The 24,617-nt window shown below is 40.8% G+C and overlaps 1 protein-coding gene across 1 annotated transcript in view; it reads right to left on the reverse strand.

The window, feature by feature from the left end:
* The window catches only part of WDFY2 (WD repeat and FYVE domain containing 2), a 53,116-nt gene extending 32,699 nt beyond the window's left edge, over positions 1-20,417 (reverse strand). The window contains exon 1 of the mRNA XM_042449788.1: positions 20,234-20,417. Coding sequence (XP_042305722.1) covers positions 20,234-20,361 — 128 coding nt within the window. The 5' untranslated portion in view covers positions 20,362-20,417. The remainder of the gene's footprint in view (positions 1-20,233) is intronic.
* Between the last annotated feature and the right edge of the window lie 4,200 nt (positions 20,418-24,617).

Raw genomic sequence — 24,617 nt, forward strand, 5'->3', positions numbered from 1 at the left:
GCAAGTCCTAATAACATCCATTTTTTTATCACATGAGTATGCACCCTACCACTTCCAACTTTAAACCGTTATACCCATTTCTCAGCAGATTATTAATTTCTTCTGAGTACTTACAGAAGTCAAGGAAACTTGTTATATACGTTGCAACATAAACCTTCATTTGAACCTCAAGCAACTTGACTCATTCACCCAATGGGAGTGAGAAGAAAAATGCAAAGCAGATTGGAATGTTATTTGCAACAAGGCTTTTGAACTTTGTAGTGTTACCTAGTTTCCCACAGGACTGCATGATGTGCACAACGTAACAGCACATGCACATCTATTGCTGAGTGGCTGAAAAGAAAGATTGTGGGTGGAAATGGTAATAGTGCCAACACCATGCAAGAAGTGTGGAAAGCACTTCAGAATTTCAAAAGGCCTATGTCTGGCTGTCACTGGGGGCAAAGATGAGGCAGGAAAAGTGCATCCCACACGGTGTATATTGCACCAAGACCCATGTCAGCAGCTCCTGAAGCCTCTGGCAGTTTCCACAAACCCAACAAAATTACCACAAAAATAAAATAAAATCAGGAAAAGTTGCCAAACCATCACCCCAAAATGAGGTGGTTGAACCCTCCATGTTCCACGGAAAACCACCAAAAATGGTGGCGGAAAAATGATGTAATGTCATTTCCAGTATACCCAGACACACCGGTTCAACCTGAATGTGGCTGTAGGGAGAAATGTCCTCTCCGCTGTTGGCCAACCTATAAGTCTAAGAGTGACTTTGAGGAACTATTTCCCAATGGTGAAATTTACAGAGAAAAGACAAGTGTATGCTTTAATGTTAGTATTATTTAATTATTTTTTAAACGTTTGCAATTAATGTTTAAGTCTTTCTTTTTAAATTATTGTAAATTGCCTTGAATCCCTTTTGGGAGAAAAGTGGATATAAATCCAATAAATAATTAAATGTGGGTGAGTAAACATCTAGCTGCCTTTATATTCAAAATCTCACCACCACTGGGAAGTCGCACAGCTGAAGTATCAGAAACTATGCCTGTTACAGACAGCCAAAATAAAGCTGCTTCGAGTCCACGTGGAGGTATGGTGTTTCAATGATGCATGTGTCCTAAGAGTCCAGAAGCCGCACCAAAGCCACACTCCAGTCCTTAGGGCTGCAGCGTGGCTTTGGTGCGACTTCTGGACTTTTAGACGCATGCATCATTGAAACACCATACCTCCACTGTGACTCGAAGCAGCTTTTTTTGGCTGTCGGTAACAGGCCTTATTAACTCCTGATGGTCATCCCAGTTCCCACTTAAGGCTGGTCTGTGCAACTTTAGAGATAGGAGAGGATCTCCACAATATTTTAATACTGGGGACCAAGTTCAAGTAGTTGTTCCTACCTAATCCTTTTATGAAAGCCCAAGAAGAACTGTGGTGGGTGGTGGGTTGGCCCTAGTACCACAGTATGGTCAGAAGTAAAAAGAATATGAAATATGATATGTGTAATTTTAATAACACTCTGGGGCTTTTCAACTACTTCCTGAGCCTTCTGTAGATTACCTAAAGAGTAAATGAAGTACAGAGTGGAGTCCAAGCCAGCAGAAGGATTTAACAAGCCAAGGTTTTACATACCAGGGCAGACAAGAAAAGATTTAAAAGGTAAGATATTTTTAGGGGGGAAGGTCATAAGATCTGGCCTTACCCTTGCCTATGTGTAGGAGAGGCTAAAAAAAGGACAAGACACTAAATTTTATTTACAGTAGGTCCTTGGTAGCCACTGGGTTTTGGTTCAGGACCCCATGGATACAAAATCTGTTGTTTTTTTAAGTCTCAATACATACATGGATAGCAAAGTGGAGTCCATTATTTAAAATAGCAAAAACAAGGTTTACTTTTGGGAATTATATATTTTTGGAATATTTTTTTAAGCTGTGGATGTTGAATCCGTAGATAAGAATCCCTGGATAAAGAGGGCCAACTGTATTTTTATTTATGTCCTGCAATTCCCCAAATAGGAAAAGCAACACAATCCCAGATATTGTGTTTGTTTGAAAGCAAAGCAAGTGGTTCTCTGTTTGTCTTGTCACACATTGGTTTACAGGTGTCCGGGTAAATTGCTACATATAGACATCTACAAGCATAAGCATGATGCTGGACAAAGATATGCACATGCTCATGAGACCAGATTGGCATTTACCTCTTGTTGCATGTACAGCCTCTGCTCCTGCAATCAACACATAAACCAAGAGTGGGCAGATGTTGTTGGACTGCAGCTCCTAGTATCCCTCCCAGTGGCTATACAACTAGTGCAAACTGGATGAGTAACATCTGGAGGGCTACTATTCCTATTGTAAAGCAAACCTGGAGGAGCAAGAATCCTTAATGCAACCATGCTGAGGATGAGGTGTAGTAAAGCTCAGCTGACCCCTGTTGGACCCATTAATAGGAAGCCTCCACTAGCAAATGAACAGCTTTGGGCTAGGCCTTCAGAGATTACATTACATTCACTAGCTGAGAGTGGTATTTCAAAGATCCAGCTGGAGGGGGAAACAAAAATGAATTCACCTCCCCTGTCCCCAATTTATACCCTACTTTTCCCATCAAGTTGATAAAGAGTCTGTAGAGAAGAAGTAGAAAATCATTTTATGGATACAGATGATTCACCCTGGGAGTACTGTATTTGTATACCTGAGCGACACTTAGTAGACAAGTACATACAAGTTGATGGGGGGGTGGGGGAATGCAATGGGCTAACAGTTCAAAATTTTCATGCCAATCAGGATTGGAAACATTATTTTTTGGACTACAACTCCCCTAATCTACTGGCTGCCTTTTCCAAACTCGATTCAGGTGCAGTGCAGAAGCCACTGGCCCCCAATTGTTTGCATCAAAGGTTTACAACCTGTCACAAAAATGGTACACTTTAGTCAATACACCTCCATAGGCAAAATGCGGCATTTAAAACATTTCCGTCCATTGACATGAAAAATGACATAACTCTCCAAATATCAGCAAGAAATGAGATGAAATGCAATGTATATCCTAAAAGTTCAGAAGAGTTCAGCAGAAAATAGAATAAAGTGCTGTCATAACACAGGCATGTCTAGGTTCTAAAGAAGGTCCTGACCCAAGGAATCTGCAGAACCATATTCTGCAACATTCTAAAATACAGAACAAGGTCCTCTTCTGACAACCACATTTACTGCAGGCCACTAGTAAGTAAACCAAGTACAGCTTATCCCATTTCTGCTGAGTTAAAGATACAGCAAAACAGCTGTGTGCATCTATAAATAAGGAGGACTTTCACTTCAAGCACCACTTTCCACAACACAGCAGGGTTCTCTCATTCAGGGAAAATTTAGCCCTCCTGATGTTTTGGACAATAGCTCTCACAATCCTTTAATAGTGGCTATGCAGAAAGACGCCTCTGCAAGTTGAAGAGGCAAGTATCTGGATAGCCTACCCCTCACCACCTTGTCTATAACGTTTTTTGAAATACTGTCCAAGAGCCCACTGAATTAACCTGTAACAGGAGATCCCACAAATTGCCTCACAACGGATGAAGGCTTGCTTTTCTTGTATTTCTTGTTTTCTGATGAACCCAGTTTCATTGCATTTCTTCTGCGTGCTCCTTCCTTTTTTCATAAACTTTTTAAAACCACCCTCTTCTTCCTCACAGTGAACTTCAAATTTTAAACTGTGCAACCGACTTAATGCAAATGAACACATATTAGGTTACTTCTGCCACTAGATTTTATACTTCCATGTAAAAGAGAAAGTACTCCTCCCTCCTATTCTTCTTTTTAGAAACTATTATATAATTTGTGCTGAGCAGACCTATCAAGAAGAGATGAAAGCCTACCAAGGCAGTGCAATGTCAGGTTAAAAAACATCCTTAGACAAAAACACAATATTCCTACTTCTAAACTCCAGGATGATGTATTATTACAATCATTGCTTATACATCAACCATGGAGTTTTTGTTGCTCTAGGCTCTCTCTACTTTCTGAACACACATAACCCAGTTAGGCCTGGTTGCTTAATGCTACAGGTTGAGTCTCCCTTATCTGAAATCCTAGGTTCAGAAAATTTGGGATCCCCCCTCCCCAGATTTGGAATTTTGTGCATATATTATATAGATAGAGAGAGAGAGAGAGAAGAGAGCGCTAGCCATGGTGAGGACCCAAGTCTAAACATGAAATTCATTTATGATTCATGTACACTTTATATACATACCTGAAATAATTTATACATAATATTTTAAATAATTTTGTGCATGAAACTAACTTTGTTGTATATTGAACCATCAGAAATCAAAAGTGTCACATTTCAATCACTATGTGGACAATTTGGAGTATTCTGGATTCAGAATTCAGGATAAAAGATACCACCGCCTCTATGCCACTGAAGATCCCACAGCTTTGTTCCCCGCTTCAAAGAAACATCAAAATGGATCTGTCAGGTAACCAGCAGCAACCATACATATTTTATCAACATTGGTATAGAATGTGGACTGAAGCACCCTTTTGTCAAGTCCTCTGGCCCCTGAGGTGGCAATGGAGCTCTCCCTTTCTTTGCACTGTCAAGAGTCAGAGATCCTTTCCCCTGGGAAAGAAGAATGGATCAGTATCATTTCACACAATTACTCAGGTCTCAGACAAAGTCCAGGAAAAGAGATGAAGTGAAGAGACTGAGCCCATGAGTACAGCACCAACAAATTGTTGGGAGGGTGGAGATTGGTTCACCTCATCTGACTCACTCAAAGCAGTGCTACTACATTCAGGCAGGCAGGCAGGCAAGCAGACATATTTGGAGATGATTTGACAAGGATTTGTAGCCTTGTAGGCCTAAAGACAAAACACTGTCTTCACACAGGATTTACAGTCTTGATAACACCACTAAAAAGAGACATGCATGTAATGCATGAATACTTGGCTGTTGTTGTGGTGTTAAAAATCAGAGGGGGGCATGGATGAGTGGGGTGGGATTTACAGACGCAGGCCACTCCTATTCTGTATTCTCCCCTTCGTCAGCAATGCTTTCCTTCTTTCACACAATCTGCTAGTGTCAGTGACACAAAGGCAACGGAAGCTTTTGCAAAGACAGCTTGCTTGGAACAGTAGATGAAACAAGGTAACAGCAGGGAAGTGAAAAGCTGCTAAGGAAGGGACAGTAACCAGCCAAATACCATCAACACAAACCACAATACTTACAGAACTGTCAAGGAGAGATTGAGGCTGAGCATATGAAAAACAGACGCAGAGGCTGCCACCATGGGTGGCCTTATAATCCGCTACCACACGGCACTGTGAGACATGGCTGAGTCCTTAGGATGGAGCGTGCGTTGGCGCGACCTCCGACCTTAGGACCCATGCACATTTAATAGCAACCTCCAAAGAGACCCGAAGCATCTTTTTTGGCAGTCTGTAACAGGCCATAGTTTTGTTAGATATTTAGTTTTCTCTGTTAGAGATATCTGGTGCCACAACAAAATACAAATTCCAAGGTTCCACAGGATGGTACCACAGCAGTTAAAGCTGTGTCAAACTGCACTAACTCGCAATGTAGCAGGCTGCAGCAGTCACCGTTCACCAGCAGGATTCTGCCATGACGTTTTCTATGGTGTAGAAATTCAGACCCCTGAATGACACAATTTGTAAGACTGGACAAGATACTTAAGTAGATTGTCAAACTTGGAAAACTTAAATATGTATTCAGATCCTTCACAAGGCCTCCCAGTTTTTGCCATCAGCTCCCTGAACATCACAGACCACTTTTTTTGCAGTCATAAGCATTTAGGAAACAGATGACACCATGTGGCAATCTTCCATTCTATCTAGCAGTTGACGCACAAAAGGAAGCAAACTGCAGTTTCATATTTGAAAATGAACACACAACTTTGAGGGATAACATTAGGAATTTAACTGGGGTTAGCCAATTTTGTGCCCCACACAAGAACAGTGACAGACATCTGAGGTTCTTTTATTATTATCATTATTATTTTCCTGCTCACTAACCGCTAGTCACTCACTCTACTGATTTTTGTGATTTTAATGATTTTTTAAATATTACATCACTGCTTATTATGTATTGATTGTATTCTTTTGGTTTTATACTTCAATATTTGAAAACTGATTAGGATTTTGACTGAAAGCCAGTACAGAAACATCTAAGAAATAGTTACCACTTCAGCCTTTCTGTGTAAACGGATTAAAAATTTTCCCCCGTTCCAAAATTACGCATCAAATACAACATGAAAAACTAGAACACTGACATATAAAAACAGTGAGCAGTTAAGAATTTCAAGAACGGAATCTGACCAGAGTCGCAAGTCGCCGCAGGACCATTTATCATCCTTAAATAGTATGCTTATACTATACTACTCCTACTATCAAAAGCATTAATACAATTGAATTTTAAAAAAAATATGTGTGTAAACAATACATATACATCCCCAAACATGCACAAGCAAAACAATAGCATTTGTTTTCTAAATATGCACAATGCAGAAGCTGGTTGAGTTCAGATTTGTTCCATCTAAAACGACAACTGTGTTTGCACCAGGCCTCTGAGGTCCAAACACTCACCAGGCAATATACTCCTGTTCACTACAGCTACCTCTCAAATAAAGACATGGGGTAAAAGTGGAGTTCAACTGAATTTTATAAAGGAACATTTGCTGAGTAAAAATTCTGTCTTCAGACTATATAGGCAAGTGCCACACTGTGTGAATTTAACAAGAACAAGATAGGAGTGATTCAGTTACACTAAGCCACATTTAATGTTCTATGGATAAGTGGCAATAAATCTTGGATTCACAACCTAACCCTTCCCTGGTGAGTTTTAAATTTAACCACAGACTGCCACTTTGTCTAAACCTGGACAAACCACAATTAGTCTAACTACAGTTAGCTGGAGCAAACCAACTCAAATCATAATTTATGAAGCTAGTTTGTTATAACTAACCAAAGTTAGATTAACCACCATCTAAATTCTGATGCAATGTTCAACAATATTAAATCTAAAAGCAAAGTTAACGTCTCTCTCCTCCTCCTTGTGATTCCACTGAAGGAAGAAGAGGGAAGAATGCAGCCCCAAGTTTGCTCCTCTGACTGCAGCCAGTGATAGCTAAATGATAACACAAGATGCAGAATACACTATTTTTGTGTGAACCGAAGGCTTTCATGGCCGGAATCCATATTTTGTGGTTTTTCGGGCTATGTGGCCGTGTTCTGTTCGATTTATTCCTGATGTTTTGCCAGCTTCGTGGCTGGCACTTCAGAGAGCTGGCATGGGAGTGAATGGGTGTGTGTGTGTGTGTGTACATACACTGTGGTGACTCTTGGTTGAGAGGAGGTGATTTACATGTTTAATCTCTGTGTTGGTCTGTTTTGAATGGCAAGGCCTCAAGCCATCTATTAATTAATGATTTATAATTACTATTTTTTTTTATTTATTTGCACAATACAAATTGATCATTGCAAATTGAAATCACAAATTTATTGAAAAAGTATTCAGAAAAGAAGATGAAAAATTACCTTCACTAGATGAATTAAAATTTTGGTTGGAGTTAGGGATGCCATATCCCGCCAGTAGGCGGGACAAACCCACTTTTGGCGCTCCGGTTCCGGTCCCAGTCCAGTTTTGCGCCAAAGGCGGGACTGCCCCGCCCACGGCCACCCACCTCCTCCTCCTCCGCCTCCTTCTCTTCTGGCCGCGCGCAGCTGGACAGGATACTGACTTTCTCAAAGGCCCACAGCAGAATCCCATAGCCAGAACAGACAGTGACCATGGTGCTCAGGGATTTTAAGATAACTTCTGGATTCTGTACTTGCACTCCTCTCACAGGTACTGCAATATTCAAATTATCTGGTGCTTGAAAACTCATTAGAGATGTCTATCTTGTACAAAAGATCTCTTGTAACCCCTTCCATCTTCCTTTCTAAAAGCTATTTTAGAAAGTACACATGAACACCAGTAATATGCAGGATAGAAGATGCAAATGTTGAGTAATTCTTAATGGGGAGGGTGTTTATTTTTTGTTTCACTCTTGCTTTCAAGGCTAATCTGACCTGCTTCCCACTGCACAATTCTTTCAAGAAGTCATAAAAACCCAACCATCTGCATCTATACTTAGTGAAATCGATGCTTCAGTTTTCTCTTCTATAATGAAAGCTTTCTGCTAGAGCCAAAACTGGAAAATGCAAAACCAAGATGTCTAATGCAAGGATGTGCTTGAGTGCTCTAGGTAAATAAAGAATGACACTGAAACCAAGGTTCAACAGCATTCTGAGAAACTGGCTTTCTATTTACAAAATGCATTTCTGCAACTATAAATTCAAAAGTGAATGACATTACAGTATGCAATTATGTTGTAAAGGGTCATAGTTTCAAAGTCTGCTTGAGATGTCCCATCCAATTTGTTAACCAACAAACCAGTTTCATGCAGGCTTAATTCCACCACTTCAATAGTAAAAGTAATGATCGTACCCATGACTGTTTTTTATTATTGTTGTTGTTATTTATAACTTATTCTGCACTGAAACTGATTTGCATCTATTGATGAAAATGACTTTGCTGTATGTTAACATCTATGCAAATTTTGCAATTGAATTTTTTTGTTTTTTAAAGGAAGCCTTTAAGATAACATCAACAGATGCAAGAAAGGGTTGCTTACTGCTACAATAAGAAAGGGATAAAATTTGTGTTTGATTTTTGGCTTCTCCACAGGGAAGATGGGAGAAGGGAAAGATGATTCACTCACCCCTAAAGAGGAAATCAAATATACAAAGCTGGAAAATGATGTACTGTATTCACAGCAGTCTGCCGCTGGGGAAAACATAATGACAGATCTGGGAGATTCTGAGACTGAAGCACATTTGAATAGAAGGTTTTTAAGGCAAGTTTTATGGCTAGACCAGCATCCCAGAAGAGCCAGCAACTAGAGGTTTCCTCATACAGCTACTCAGTTTCAAATATCAATCATAATATTAAAATATTCTCTTTCATTGCTTAGTCACTAGTGTCAGTTGCCATCATCATTCTATGTATCATTTATACATAAATGATTTTCTATTTTTGTACTTTGGACTATTTTGTACACAGACCTAAGACCTCAACACCTCATGGTCTCCCAGAGAACAATACCTAACACCATCATCCACTGAAGATTGTTGGCACTAAATCGCTGGATTTGATACAGCTTATTTTTATTTTCAGCAACTGAACAAGGCAGAAACCAAGAAGAATTGCTTATTTATTAAGGTCTGTTTGTTAAGCAGTCTAATATATACAGTGGAGGCTTACCTTATGCGGGGGAATTAGTTCTGGACCCCCCCCCCCTGCATAAGGCGAAAAATGCATATGCTCGAGCCCCAATGAATATAATGGGGCTTGTGCATCATTCATTATTTTGCAGTCCGGCTTCAGCATAAGTGGAAAGACGCATATAGTGCACCTGCGTATGGCGCAGGCACACTGTATAATGATTTTGTATGGCTATAGAGCTTTAAGTCACCTGCTGATTTATTGTGACCCCAGGAATTTAATTGGTTTTCTTAGGCAAGAAATACTCAGAAGTTGTTTTGCCAGTTCCTTCCTCTGAAATATAGCCCACAGCACCTGCTATTGATTCGTAGTCTCTCATCCAAGTACTAACCAGAGCAGACCTAGCTTAGTTTCCAAGATCAGACAGGATCTGATGCCTTTAGATATTTAGGCTGTTTCGTGTATCAGTTATTGTCAAGTGGAGACACAGATACACACGGATGCCAACTCCAGATCAAAGAGGGAGAAGAGCAAGAACATCACACGCAAACTAAGGAGAATTTTATTGCCAAAGCAGGCAGGCACCTGCATCTTGGAGCAGTTAATTAGGGCAATGAAAGTAGAAGCAAGAGAGTAAGAGCAAAGAAGCAACTGGTGTATTTCTTTTAATCTACTTATTTTTATTTCATCTATAACTGATGCCTTTTTCTCTAAACACTTCATCCTAAACGTTTCAACTACCACTTCAAAGTTTTTAGCTAACCAAATTATCCACTGACATTTGCATTTCACTCCCTGCCTGAGAAGAGGTACCACTGGATTTGAGTTCAAGAAACATGGCATCAGAAGCAGCAGCAGAGATTAGAAGGGGCTTCTGTACAGTTCAGCCAATACTTCAACAAGCAACAGGGGTTAAGTAAGGTTTTGCCAATATTTGAAGAAACTGAGTGGAAAAGTATAACCCATCAGATGAGCTGGAAAGGAAGCACCATTTTTCATTTCTGTTAACAAAACTATAAAGCAATGGGGACTCCAAGGATTTACTCACTGTGACGGAAACAAGAACCATGTATTTAATGCGAGTGGTAAATATCTAACATTAAAGGACATTTTATTCTGCATCTTCACATCCAGCATTTCATCCCCCAGGGTTAAAACTCTTGTTCTTCCACATTAAGCTACGCACGAGTGACATGGGATCTATTCAAGGGATGCACACAATTGTCATTTTTTTAGCAATTGGTTAGCAGCCAGTGCCACTCAGGAACACACTGTAGTGATGAAACTTGCATCAACTGCACATCTTCTTGAATGTTATTCCCTCTCTTTCCCAACAAAATTTAGCCTACAGTTATTACCTGACAAAAAGAAAGGCAAAATGAACTGTAAAAGTAAATGATTTCACCGCACCTCTTTGCCTTTCCGGGATCACAAAAGTGGTTTAAAAGTGGGGGGTGGGAGACTGGTCGTGTGTTAAAGGGAAATGCGAATGCCTCTTCAGAGCTCCTAAAAGAAGTAGTGGTAAAATGTTTATTGAAAAAGCTTTCCCTGAACTCACCTGCCAGTCTTCAATACAGTTTTGTGTTTCTGGGCACAGTATTAGAATGTGTGTCTCTCCTAGCTCTAGGAGTTTTGGGATAAGACAGATAATCTAGCCTCTTTCTATCTAGCTACAGGCCTGGTTATGGGATGGAGACAGCTCTAGTTGCCTTGATAGATAAACTAGGACAGGGGCAACATGTCTGTATTGGTTTTGCTGGATAATAGCTTTTGATACTATCAAGAATAGTGTCCTTAGCAACCACCTTTCTAGGACAGTAGTCTGGGCACTCTTTTGTCATTTTTGCAGGGGTGAAGTCAGAGCGTAGTGCTGAAAGATTCCCACCCCTGGTCATTGCCTTGTGGGATCCTATTATGTCTTCTATGGCATTTAATATATAGATGAAGCCACTGGGAGAGGTTGTCCAGAATTTTGGAGTTTGGTGCAACCAGTTTGCAGATGATATCCAACTCTATTTCTCTTATCTAATTCAAAGTAAGCTATTTCAGTGCTAAACCACAGTATCCAGTGTTGTTAATAGACTGGATGTGGGTGGACAAATTGAAGCTTAATCCAGACAAGATAAAGGTGGTCTTGGTTAGTCAAAAGGCAGTTCGGGGAATAGGGATTCAGCCTGTGCTGGATAGGGTTACATTCCCCATGAAATTCAGATTTGGTTGTACTCTTGAAAGAAGCCCTGAGTACTGTAGATGCTTAGGTTTTACAAATGGCCAGATCAAACCAGAGTGCTAGCTGTACCCATTCATCAAAGTGTCTTATCTGGACAAAATGGCACGTGCCTTAGTTATATCTCATCTGGATTACTGTAACACACTCCATGTTGGCCTGCCTTTAGCACTGGAAGAAAGGCAGAATCTGAAATAGATAAATAAATATATGGCAGGTTTGGGACCATTCATTATGGCAGCAGCAAATTATAAGCTCGAAAAGATCACACCTGCTCTAGTTGTTTTCCGCACCAATGGAAGACGTACAACTTACTCACAGAAGTAATATACATGCTTAACTGTGCCCAGTGAATTTCTGAGCAGCGACAGTCCGAAAAACCCACAAAAAAACTATAGCAACAGTCAATTTGCTCAATTTATTAATGATCTAGTAGCCACAGCACTGGACTACCATAACTTGAATTCTCAGAGCTCTACAATGTATATATCAGAGTTCACTGAACTGGCGGAGCTAAAGTGGGAACCACTGGCACACACCACATTACGTATGCAAGAGGGCAAATCTCCACATTGCTCTGCAGTGAGTAAGCCAACTGTAACATGTGAATCAGCTCTTAGGGCACAGAAAAAGAAGTCACTCCCTTTCAAGCGCCTTGAAAGGAGATGAACCGAGGTTTAAGCATTGCCACAGTGATTCAGCAAGATGGTTCATTTCTATCCAGTGTGATCAGTTCCATGTCCTATTTTCCACTGTGCATAAGCAATGTAACTAAAAGCAACTCCTCATCCCACTCCAGAAATAAAACTCAGCATGGAATGCTATCAAGAAGGAAGCCAGCTTATTGCCAAAATTATAGTGATACTATTCCACTTTAACTGGCATAATTCAATCCTATTCAATCCTAGGACTGGTAGTATGATGAGGCATGAAAGCACTCTGGCTGAGGATTTTTAAAGTCCCCCCCGAATGGCCAATCCCAGGATTCCATAGGACAGAATCATTGCATTTAAAGTGGAACAATAGCACTATAATTCTGTCATGTGAATGAACTCCACGAAAATACCCTAAAGGATGTTATTCTCTGTATCGTTCCAGTTTTAGTATATGTGCTCAACATATATTGTGCTTGGCTATTTGTCTATACAGACAGTTAACTCACATCCAACCGCTCTAAGGCAAACAAAATCTGATCTTTATTATGGGAACTTAATGGTGAACCAAGTAATAAGATGATGGCTGGATGAAGTAAAAGAGAGATGAGAAGACATGGCTCTTCAGACAGCTGGAAAAGAGCTAAAACTGAGGAGAACAAAAGGTGGGGAAATCTGTTCGTGGAGACTGATCAGACAGAGATTCAAGAAGATAGACATGATGAGTTGATATGAGATCTATATTATTACAACACACTTACATATAATCACAGCTTAGGGCAATAGACCACAACAGAAATGTCCTGTCGGGATACAGCAAAGGGTGACTAGCAGTTGCAGTACACTTTAAGTTTCTTTCCCCTTCAGCTCAGGATGAATTCCTTGTGGAAAGTACCAATAACTTTAAAAATAAAATAAAGCTATGCTAAATAGCTTCATGAAAATTACTTAGCAAACTTCCTTTGGCTTGGTGGCCTAAATCCAAGTTTACAGTGGACCCTTGTTATATGCTGGGGTTTGGTTCCAAGATCCCCCATATATAACAAAATTCATGGATGCTCAAGTCCCATTAAATATAATGGCAGAGCAGAATGGTGTCCCTTATAAAAAATGGAAAATCGAGGTTTGATATTTGAAATTTATAGGTTTTTTTGGAACATTTTCAAACCGTGGAAGCTTGAATCAGTGTATAAAAAATCCGTGTATAAGAAGGGTCGACTGTATAAGCCAATACAAAGAACAGGTTCGGACTGTAGTTTATGGCTGGTTAGGAAACCATGGCTTGTTATCTGAGGTGGGTTTGTTCGTCACAGCAAGTCAGATTTCAATAAATCATATCATGGCTCATCATGATGTGCAGGAAAAAAAAGGGGGTGGGGTGGGGGGGTGAGGAGGATCTAAAATTTACAGAAGGGCAAAGCCTTTCAGTTATCAAAATGCAATCAAAGAAAATATGTACAAAATGTATGAAAAAACCCACTGCATTGTAATAAAGTGCTCTAATAAAAATGCATGACCATGCTGAAAGACACATAGCAGAAATATGCACACAGAAACAGTATCATAAGCAATGTCATATATCAAAGTTCTTGTAAACGAAGAGGCCCACATTCAACATGTATTCACCCACAATTTGTGGTCACTAAAATATAAACAGATAAAAATGATACATTCTCTGTGCCATTGGGCTTTTCATATCAAGCTTGTACTTTTTTTTCCTGTCAAGGATGTAATCTAGTGGAGCTTTGTTATACACAGTGGCTTTGCTGCTTTGAGATTTCTTCAACAGCTGATATTTATTTTCAGACTGAAGTAAACTGTGAAACAATAACATAAGCCTGGGGTGACGATCTTTAAGGACATCACACCGTTTGTCATATATACTGTCTCAGCATTTAATTTCCTCTAATATCTTTCTATTGTCAGACTGCTTCTGGATGCATATTTCAAAGGATTAGACTGTTGTATTTTCAATAGACTGCTTAGACTGCTATATATATATTCACCATTGGTTATGGCTTGTTTATCCACATATCAGTTTGTGCGTGGATAAATACTTTTTGGTTATCGCCCTGTTTGTTTCTAAGAATGTCTTCATGTTATTTCTGCACAGAAATTGCTTCATGTCTTTCTATCATGGTCATTGTTGTAATGTGCAAATATAGTCTTGGAAGAAAATGTTAAACTATCACACTGAACACATAAAAGCCCCCACATCTTCAAGCAAGCAAGAGAGCTCCAACAGTGTCTCATTTGCACAGGTTCAATCTTGCATTCCCAGGATCAACAGACATGTTGTAATTAGTCTACCAAGAAACTCTTTCCAAGATGATACTTCCAAATAATATGATTCCTGCCTGGTTATCAACCAAATTCTTGGTTATTCAACACACATACCTCTAGCTATGAGCCCAAATCAGACTTCTTGGGTGTACAAGTAGGAGACATTATGATATGGCACCTTGTTGTACTTAACCATCTGAGAATAAAGGAGCAGGAGATTTGGACATATATTTGGTACTCATGCAGAGATAAAGTACAGTGCAAAGTTCCAAGGGAAAGGATCAACAGTTAACATTCAGAAAGGATATGGGCACACACACTACATGCCTGCATTAACTACCAATACCAAGAATGCAAAGAGATCCTGTCGCACCTTTGAAATCAAAAAGACATCATAGCATATGCATCTGTAGACTTGATCTACTTCCCCAGAAGCAAGGAGTCAACTAGTGCCCAGGAAGGATCTTCAGACTGTATGAATCACCACAGAAATGCAAAACTTGTTGGCATGGTGGTGAAGTGACAAGTTGAGTTTTAACTATTTGTCAAGGAACAAAGGCAGGATGAAAGATGTTCCCTAAGGCCAGGGTTGGTGGATGGCTATATGACAGGTGGAGGAAGTTTTGGAATGTGGTCTGGGCAGGCTGGGAACCCAAAGGAGATATGATAAACTGGCCAACAGCATCCTCATGACCAGTGTTATAATATGTGCAGTGTGACAGGAAGCCATAGTCTCTGTTCAATCCGCTGTTGATGGATTGGAGGTTGTGGGCAGATACCAGGAATATACAGCTTTTCTTATAATAATTAAGCATTAGAGAGTATTGAACGAAAATGAACATGGGTGTCATAAATAATTTAGCTATACATCTGCAATATTTACTGAAAGCTACCAGAACTTTGCTCTGAAATATGATGCTCTTAGACCCATCAAATACTAGACTGTGTGATACTTTTTACTACTTACATCACATGCACCACAGTTAAACTAACAGATTAAAGAGATTAGTTTCTGACTGTTGCAAATACAAGCCAGGGTAATTGGTTAAAATAAGAAGGCCAACTGCTAGCAAAAAACATCTGTTTGCTCCCTTCCCAAAGGAGGAATTACAGTGCATTTTAATGCTTTACCTTGTACACTATTTGGGAAGGTAATTAACAGACGCATTTGGGAAAGTAATTAAGTGTTTAGTTTTCCCACTGAGAAGACTTCAATGTTTCCAACAAGAGTGGGAACAAGGTTCAGCAAATGCCAGTTACTGATCTGTGGGCTTCTCAGGTATTAGCTATAACTTAACATCAACGACACAGATAGTAACCATTGTACATTATATGCTTCTAAATGGGTACGCAACCATATTGTACCACACTGGTTCCTAACCTTGGTCCTCAGGTGCTGGACTCTAACTTCCATCACTCTCAACCAGCACAGCTAATATGGAGGAAATCTTGGATTTGTCACCAAACATTTGTGATCCCAATATTGGTAACCTATTGCACAGTGGATAGAGATGCCTCTGACATGTATCAACATCCCAAACGCTGAATGCACAATTTTATCAGACCATTTTCAACAGAATTTGTGTGAGGGAAAGAAATGTCATTCTGAGTGAAACTAAAACTTCACATAAGAAAGGAGCATATTTGTAGGGCAGGCTGAAGACTAAAGAAAATTCAAAAGGGAAAGGCAGACCCCAAGGCAAGGTAATAAATGGGTATGTGCACTGGATTAAGGCAATGGATTAAGAAAGAAGAACTTGCAGAAGTGCTGGGGAAGGGGCTCAAGAGTGTTGTAGAGCGAGGGACCTAAAGGAAGAAAGGTTTAATTTAAAAAGAGACCATAAAGATAGCCAGAACAGCATACAATCCACATTGTTCCATGCGCTACATGGCATTTCAAACAGCTGAATCCAAGTTTCTCCTTAGTTCACAAATAAAATGTTATCCTGTCAGCAAATTAAAAAGCAAAGCTTTGCGGAAATCATTAATTTGGCATGAAGTCGAAGGAGGAAGGATAACATGCAACTGGGCAAAATTTCAAATAGGACCCAGGGATAAAAGGAACTGGGCATTATTAACAGGTTACATAAGAGAATTTTGGAGATTCTAGGCCAGGAAACAAAGGAGAACACAGAGGTGATGGTCTATGGTCTGTTACAGACAGCTAAAATAAAGCTGCTTCGAGTCACAGTGGAGGTATGGTGTTTCAATGATGCATGCGTCCTAAGAGTCCAGAAGCCACACCAAAGCCACGCTCCAGTTCTTAGGGCTGGTGCGTGGCTTTGGTGCGACTTCTGAACTCTTAGGATGCATACATCATTGAAACACCATATCTCCACTGTGACTCGAAGCAGCTTTATTTTGGCTGTCTGTAACAGGCCTAACTAACATTAAATGTAAGCACATGACAGTAAAATTTAACACAGGTGTCTTATTTTTACAATGGGAGAGAACTGAGCACAGACATGGCAGGCAACTAAAGGAACTAATAGTTCCCTCATGCTCCTTTCCTGCCAGTCTCCTTTCTCCCAAGCTACTTTCCCCTTTCCTCATGGGGTTGCAAACTTGCTTTCCCACTTACTTCCACACATTCCAATAGAAAAAGCAGGGAAAGGATATGGAGAAAGAGCAGTGAGAATGTGAGACTAAGCATCCCTTGTCAAATCTGCCTTTTCATCTTAAAATACCTGCAATGTTTAACCAGCTCTTAAGTGGTGTAGTAGTTTGAGCGTTGGACTAGAACTCTGGAGACCAGGATTCAAATCCCTGCTCATCCATGGAAACCCACCAGGTGAGCTTGGGTGAATCACACTCTCTTTGCCTCAGGGGAAGGCAAAGGCAAACCTCCTCTCAACAAATCTTGCCAAGAAAACCCTGGGATAGGTTCACCTTACGGTCGCCAAGAGTTAGAAACAACATGAAGGCACACAGCAACAACAACAAAGGAAAGGGCACGGAAAATCAGGCTAACAAAGACAAGGTGAAAGTGGTGATGAGACACTGTATTTATTCACGGTATTTATATACTCTACTGTATATACTTGACTATAAGCCAAGCTCTTGTATAAGTCAAGGGCAAGTTTTGGGGACAAAATTATGGACTTAGCTATGACTCATGGATAAGTCGAGGGTAAAACTTAGGGCCTATAGCAAAGGATCTAGAGGATGCAGCAAAGCAAAACAATGTCAAAGAACTTACAAAATTCCAGCAGACACAACTCTTTGTGCTTACTCTTATGACTGGATGGATGAGAGAGTAGAGGGGGTTGGTGCTTATATGACAGATTATACTCTTGCTTTTCAGCAGGGGATGGTTCCTTCTTTTAAATAAGAGTTAAGATACAGTACTTGCATTGACCCATGGATAAGTCGACTCAGTTTTTTCAGTCAATTTTTAACCTAAATTTCTAGACTTATACATGGGTATATACAGTAAGTGTCACAGATTGGAATCAACCGGGCATTTCTTTAGCTGCAGTGTGGAGCATCACCGCTGTGGTTAGCTCCAGAGATCAAAATAATGAGTACTTAAAAGCAAGTGTCAATTCTCTACTTGGCTTGATGTTGCACTGCAGAGAAACTTTGAGCTTTTCCAAGCTTTCAGGCTGGACAATGTAGGGAGAGTTTGGCCACTCTGGAGACCTGGCAAAAGTCCTCCATGAGGAAGAGGTTCTCCCATCCCACCCCTTAATCAATATGGTTTCAAATGAAGTGGGTGGCTGCAAAAGGGGGCTGGAGGGATGCAGTTCCACCCTTCCTGACTCATTCAGATGATAATATATAAATGCATTTGAATATATGAAAAGTGCTTTTCTTTCGAATCATGACAGCAGTCCAAAAGCAGGAAGGGAGCAAAGGGAGATGAACCCTCTGAGAAAAGCATGCCCCTCTGCAACCCCCTCCAAAGCCACCTCTGGTTGCAGCAGCCCTTTTAATGCTCCATAGCCCCCTTCCCAGCAGGACTCCAGGTGCTTCTTTGTTGTTGTTGTTGTTGTTGTTGTTGTTGTTGTTGTGTCTTCAGGTCTTTCCTACATATGGACTCTCAGCCTCAGAGGAAGGAAATAGCAGATCTCTGAACTTATCTTGCCAAGAAAACCCCATGACAGGCTTGCCTTAGGATTTCCATAAATTAGAAATGACTTGAAAGCACACAACAACAACAACAACAAGACTCTGCCAAAGAGTGCTCCTGCCTCACCAAGATACACATCCCAGAAATTTATATATTTATTTGTGGGTTTAAAATTGGACATGGAAGACTGACTGTATTTAGGCTCCTGCAATCGTAATACTTCATAATTTTAATCATGGTCTGGGGCTGGAGAGAGCTTCAGTACAACATATTTCAGCAACCAAGGGTGTATCCACACTGCAGAAATAAAGCCAGGCGACACCACTTTAACTGCTATGGCTCCATCCTACAGAATCCTAGGATAGTTTGGTGAGGCACCAGAGCTCCCTGACAGACCAGGCAGAATACCTCACCAAAACTACAAATCCCAGGATGGCAGATAAAGTGGTGTCAAACTGCATTATTCCTACAGTGCAGCTGCACCTGGTCCGACTCCCTTCTTTCCCACTGTCCATATAGAGAGAGACCAGGTCTGGCAGACCAAGGCTGAAGCCCAGACAGCTCTGGATTGCCTTGGTGGAAAAACACACTCCCCACCCCTTCTCTACCTTGCTACATGGTGACCAGAAGTCCTCCTTTTCCAGGACATGTCCTACATTTCCACCTCCTGTCCAGGAGGAATACCAACACACACTCCATTTTGAGCATGCACTTACATTTCTATGAGTGCTTAGAGCTTTTATGTGTCATATGTCCTCCATTTGGGGGTGCCTTGTCCTCCTTGGCTGTGAGGACATCTGGTCACCCTGCCTACCCTCCTACAGAGTTGCCAAGCATCCTTCTTTCCCCCCAGGAACTGTTCTCCATTTCATTCAGCCTTCTGTCCAGAAGGACTTGCACAATGTCCTCCATTTTGAGCATGACTGAGAAGCATGGATTTACCCTTCCTCTGAGGGTTGATATCTTTCCATTTGGTAAGGTCCTCCATTTCCCTTAAATATCCTCCATTCTGAGCCTGACTTAAGAAGCATAGATTTACCTTTCTAGGAGTGTTTTTGGCTTTGATGTGGCAACAGTCCTCCATTTCCCTACCCTGGAATGTCCTCCATTTAGTAGTGGTTGGTCTTTCTTGGCCGGTGAGGACACACCTGGTCACCTTCGGGTGACCAGACACATCCTCCTTTCCCAGGACCTGTCCTCCATTTCAACCTGCTGTCCAAGAGGGATTCCTTAATGTCCTCCATTTTGAGCCTGATTGAGAAGCATAGATTTACCTTTCTAGGAGTCTTGACACATTGACATTTGGTCATGTCCTCCATTTCTCCCAAAACGTCCTCCATCCTGAGCCTGACTCAGAAGCATGGATTACCTTTTTAGGAGTGTTACTACTTTTCCATTTGGCCATGTCCTCCATTTCTCCCAAAACGTCCTCCATCCTAAGCCTGCCTGGGAAGCATGGATTTACCTTTCTAGGAGTGTTCCATGGGGGTGAATGTCCTCCATTTTCCTCCTGAAACGTCCTCCATTTTGGGGTACCTGGTCCTCCTTGGCAGTGAGGACACACCTGAGTTTATCCTGCCTCCCTCCTTACCCAAACTGTGGTCCCTTTAAGAGAGCTTTTGGACTTCAACTCCCAGAAGCCTCAGCCATGCTGGCCAATAGCCTGGGATTCTGGGAGCTGGAGTCCCAAAGCCCTTTAAGAGCCCAGCCTGGGGACCCTGCCTGCCTGAGTGCCCTGCTCACCTGTCCTCTGAGATGCTGATGAGCCCCTCTTCCTTGGGGACGATGGCTGCCATGGTGAGGGCCTCTTGGGAGCCCTCCACTTGTCCCAGGAGCAAGGGGCGCCGGGTGAGGGGCTCCGCAGCCATCATCACAGATACAGTACCTCCCACTGGAGCCTCTGCAGCAGCGACACTGGCCTCTCCAGTCCCGCGCATGCGCACTGAGAGCAGCCAGGAAGCCACTAAGAGGAGGGAAAGGGCCTCAGTGGCTTCCCCTCCCAACACTTCCGGATCCCCACTGCAGCCCTTAGTGACATAGACTAGGCTCTAGTAGAACACACTCCAGAAATAACCCAGTTTCAGACCGCTTTAAGTGCCCTGGCTCAGTGCTATAATAGGGAAATATATATATGTGTGTTATTTTTAATTCAACCCCATAGTGTCAATTGCATAAAATATTAGAAAAAGTAAAATCACAACAAAATAAACCCAAATCCAACATAAAACGCAATCACAAAATAAACATTTTTATCCAGGCTCATAGTGTCAATTACATAAACTATGAGCAAAACACACACACACACACACACACAACAAAACCCAAATCCAATATAAAATACAATCACAAAATAAACATTATTTTTATTCAGACCCATAGTGTCAATTACATAAAGTATTAGGAAAAGGAAGGGGAGGAAAACAGACAACAAAAAACAAATCCAACATAAAATACATTTATAAAATAAACATTACATATATGACTTACAACCAAATGAAAATCTTTTAATTCAAACTGTGGTCCAAAACACAGAAATAACCCAGTTTGAGACTGCTTTAACTGCCCTGGCTCAGTGCTATAATAGAGAAATATTGTTATTTTTATTCAACCTCGTAGTGTCAGTTTTGGGGCGAAGTGATAAGTGAGATTAACAAAATAATAGGTAAGGATGTTCATTTGAGCAAAGAGAACTGTATTACATTAAATTTGAAGGGCATGAATAATAATGAAGAAGAAGCAGTTAAATATATATTAAAAGCAACACAAGCTGGGATAGTATCGGGGCGGAAAGAAAGTAAAAACAGGAACATGAACAAAGTAGATAAATATTTGGCAGAGAACTTGATGTTTGATATTTTTAGAGATAGAAGATTAAAATATACCGGAGAAAGGAGAGAAGGAGCACGGAACTTGGGCTGGGAAATTTCACTTGAGAAGGACGAAGGGAATACGGAGTACAACAAAGTCAATAATGTAATTAAATCCATATCCTATATATTGAATGTAGGTTTATAAACATAAACAGTGCATTGATTCTAATCTGTACTAAGCCACGGGGGAAGGAGGGCATGGGTTTGCGAAACATTGTTTGTGTATATACTAAAATATATATAAAAATATTTTTAAAAAAACTGAAGATTCCCAGAGAGAATGTATAAATCAAGTCAAGGTCTTTAAACAGAGGCTGGATGGCCATCGGTCGGGGATGCTTTGGTTGAGAGTTCCTGCATGGCAGAATGGGGTTGGATTGGAGGCCCTTGTGGTCTCTCCAACTCAATGATTCTATGAAACCAGTGAATAATCAAAGCTGCAAAAGTCAAAGCTGCACATGTGGAGGGCTGGCTGTATTCAGTGCCTTTTATTTAGTGGCAGAGTGGCTTCCATGTTGGTAGGGCAGTGCCTTTATAGGAGGTATCCAAGGTGCTGATCCTTTCCCTAAACCAGTCCAGCACCTTGGAAAGCCCATGCAAAGCTCTCCAAAGCCTGCAATGGATGCATTACTCCTGCCTCTGCTGCCTGAATGGGAGTCACAGCTGTTCTTCCCATTCCTTTATGTCTCCTGGCTCACCTTCCAACTACAGTGGTACCTTGGGATACGAAATACCCAGGTTACGAAATTTTCGGGATACGAAAAAATCCCATAGGAAATCATTGTTCCGGGTTACGAATGTTTTTTCGGGATACGAAGAAAATTTTTGGTGCTTTTTTCGGCTTTTTCGCACGAAACGCGGCTTTTCCCCATTAGCGCCTATGGCAATTCGGCTTACGAAGGCTTTTCGGGTTACGAAAGCGGCCGCGGAACGAATTAATTTTGTAACCCGAGGCACCACTGTACTCTGCACTTCTTCACATCTTTACCACTCCTAGCTGGTTCTGCGATAGACTATAACATGCCATTTTGCCATTATAAGGAAGGATGGGGGGCATTCATTGCCCCCTCCAGGACTTTGATAGCCACAATTTCAGAATTTTATTCTATCTTTTAAAAATGTTTGCTCCCCCTATGCCCACCTAGGGGTCTTTGAGGGAAATTTATCATGTTTTTGGCCTTCTCTGATTATTTTAGGCCCAGGAGAGCCTTTTTTCCCAACAGGAAGTGAATCAAGAGAGTGCAAAAACATAGTGAAATTCCCCCTTATGCTTCATAGCAGCAGTGGGGACATTTGGGGGGCAAAAATGGGGACCACAAAAACCAGTCTACTGTATATGCAGGCTGCCATGCTGGGCCAGCTCCAGAGGTTCAGGAGCCATTCTTCCAGGCCAAAGATATTCCAGGACCTGCACAAACCTCCTCGCATCATCATCATCATCTACAGTATTTATACCCCACTCTTCAGTCCTAAAGGCTCTCAGACCAGCTATTTATTTTAGTCATTATTTTGAACTCCAGAACAGGAAGCTCTGAGAGCATTTGGTGTTATCATGTGCCTTCAACAAGTTTCCAATTTATGGTGACCTGCTGCAGGATTTTTGTGGCAAGATTTCTTCATATTTGTTGCCTTTGTCTTCCTCTGAGTCTGAGAGGGGGTGACTTGTCCAAAGGCATCCATTGGATTTTCACGGCCGAGTGGGGATTTGAACCCTGTTCTTCAGAGTCATAGTCTAATGTTCAAACCACATACCTTTTAAATAAGGTATGAGGCACAAATGTTAAAGACATTTAAAAAGTGGTGATAAGGGAGTTGTACGTGCACCTCTGCTGCATAATTCTGATGTCTGGTTTTTAGGATAAGTAGTATGTGTGGAGTGATTGACAATGGGGAATGATTAACACAGAGATCGGGCTTGAATATATATGAGGACTGGCAGAGGGAATAACAGGAGGAGGTTTGGTTTGGAATGATCTGGTGTGAATGGGAAAAAGAAGCAAGTTGAAAGGACACTTAATGACAGTTGAAGGAGACTTTGTGTGGGCCGAACGTATTTACAAGAGATAAGATTAAAAGCAATTAGGAAGGATAGCAGACAGTACAAGTTAGTACATAGATTTTCATTAGAATATTGTTGACCTTATTTTACCTGAAACCAGATATTTATGTGCTGAAGAGTGAGGCATCATCAGATATAACAACATATAATCCTGTGCCAGTAAATAATAAATTATTCACTGTTTTCTTTGATAAAGCAAACCTACTGCTTGTTCAGCTACTATAGGGAATAGATCAGCACAGCCAAATAGTCAATGATACCACAATATACACCTCGGATACTGAGAGGTAGATCTGTGTAAAGATCCTAAAGGGAGCATTAGCCCAAACAGGAGAATGTGTAAAAGGATTTGGTTCAAGGTGGTGAACTGAAACTCAATACTCAGTCCTGAGAGGATGTGGATCAGATGAAAGGCAGTAGCCAGGGAAAGCTACATTTCCAGATATTTTTCTATCCACAAAAACAAAACAAAACAACAACAATTAAATTTAAAAGGATCACAAGGAGAAAAGACAGCAAGTCTTTTGATTGGCTTTGTAAGAGTTCCTCTGTCTCAGAGCATCTTACTCAACAGTCTCCCTAACAAAAGATATATCTGGTAATATTGCCCCAACTTCACCCTTGACTAGGAACATTTTCAGTCATTCTGCCTTTATTAACCATCTCATAATCTTTGTAAAATTATTTACAACGTAAATAATTTCTGCCTCTCTGTACTGAAAGAACGCAGCCTTGCATGTGTTCTAGAAATACGATGTCCTGTGGAGTATATCTTTTTAAAAATATACTTTTCCAATAAGCACACGTTTTTATCGACGGAAACGTTTTGATGAATTCTTGTATTTGCCTTCTTCCATTCTGATAGGCTGAAATAGATTAATAGTAAGTAGACCATGCTGGCCATTTTGTTTTTAAATTAGGTACTGTGTGGATATTGAATATTGTCAAATGTACCACACTCGTGTTTTATTCGTGTTGGGTGGCGTCTTGTCACATAATAGCCATAGAAATGTGCATTAACCTCACTGAGCTGTGATGGTGGAGAACAGAGGTGGGCAAAAGTGATGCCCATGGGCTGCATGCAGCCCTCAGGGCCATTTTTTTTTTTGCTCCAGGAGACTCTAGGGCCAATTTGTTTTGAAATAAATAAATAAAAAAAAAAATTTTAGGCCTCTAAATGGCCTCAGAAACTATCTAA

The sequence above is a fragment of the Sceloporus undulatus genome, chromosome 1 (genome assembly GCF_019175285.1).
Source record: "Sceloporus undulatus isolate JIND9_A2432 ecotype Alabama chromosome 1, SceUnd_v1.1, whole genome shotgun sequence".
Lineage (NCBI taxonomy): Eukaryota > Metazoa > Chordata > Lepidosauria > Squamata > Phrynosomatidae > Sceloporus > Sceloporus undulatus.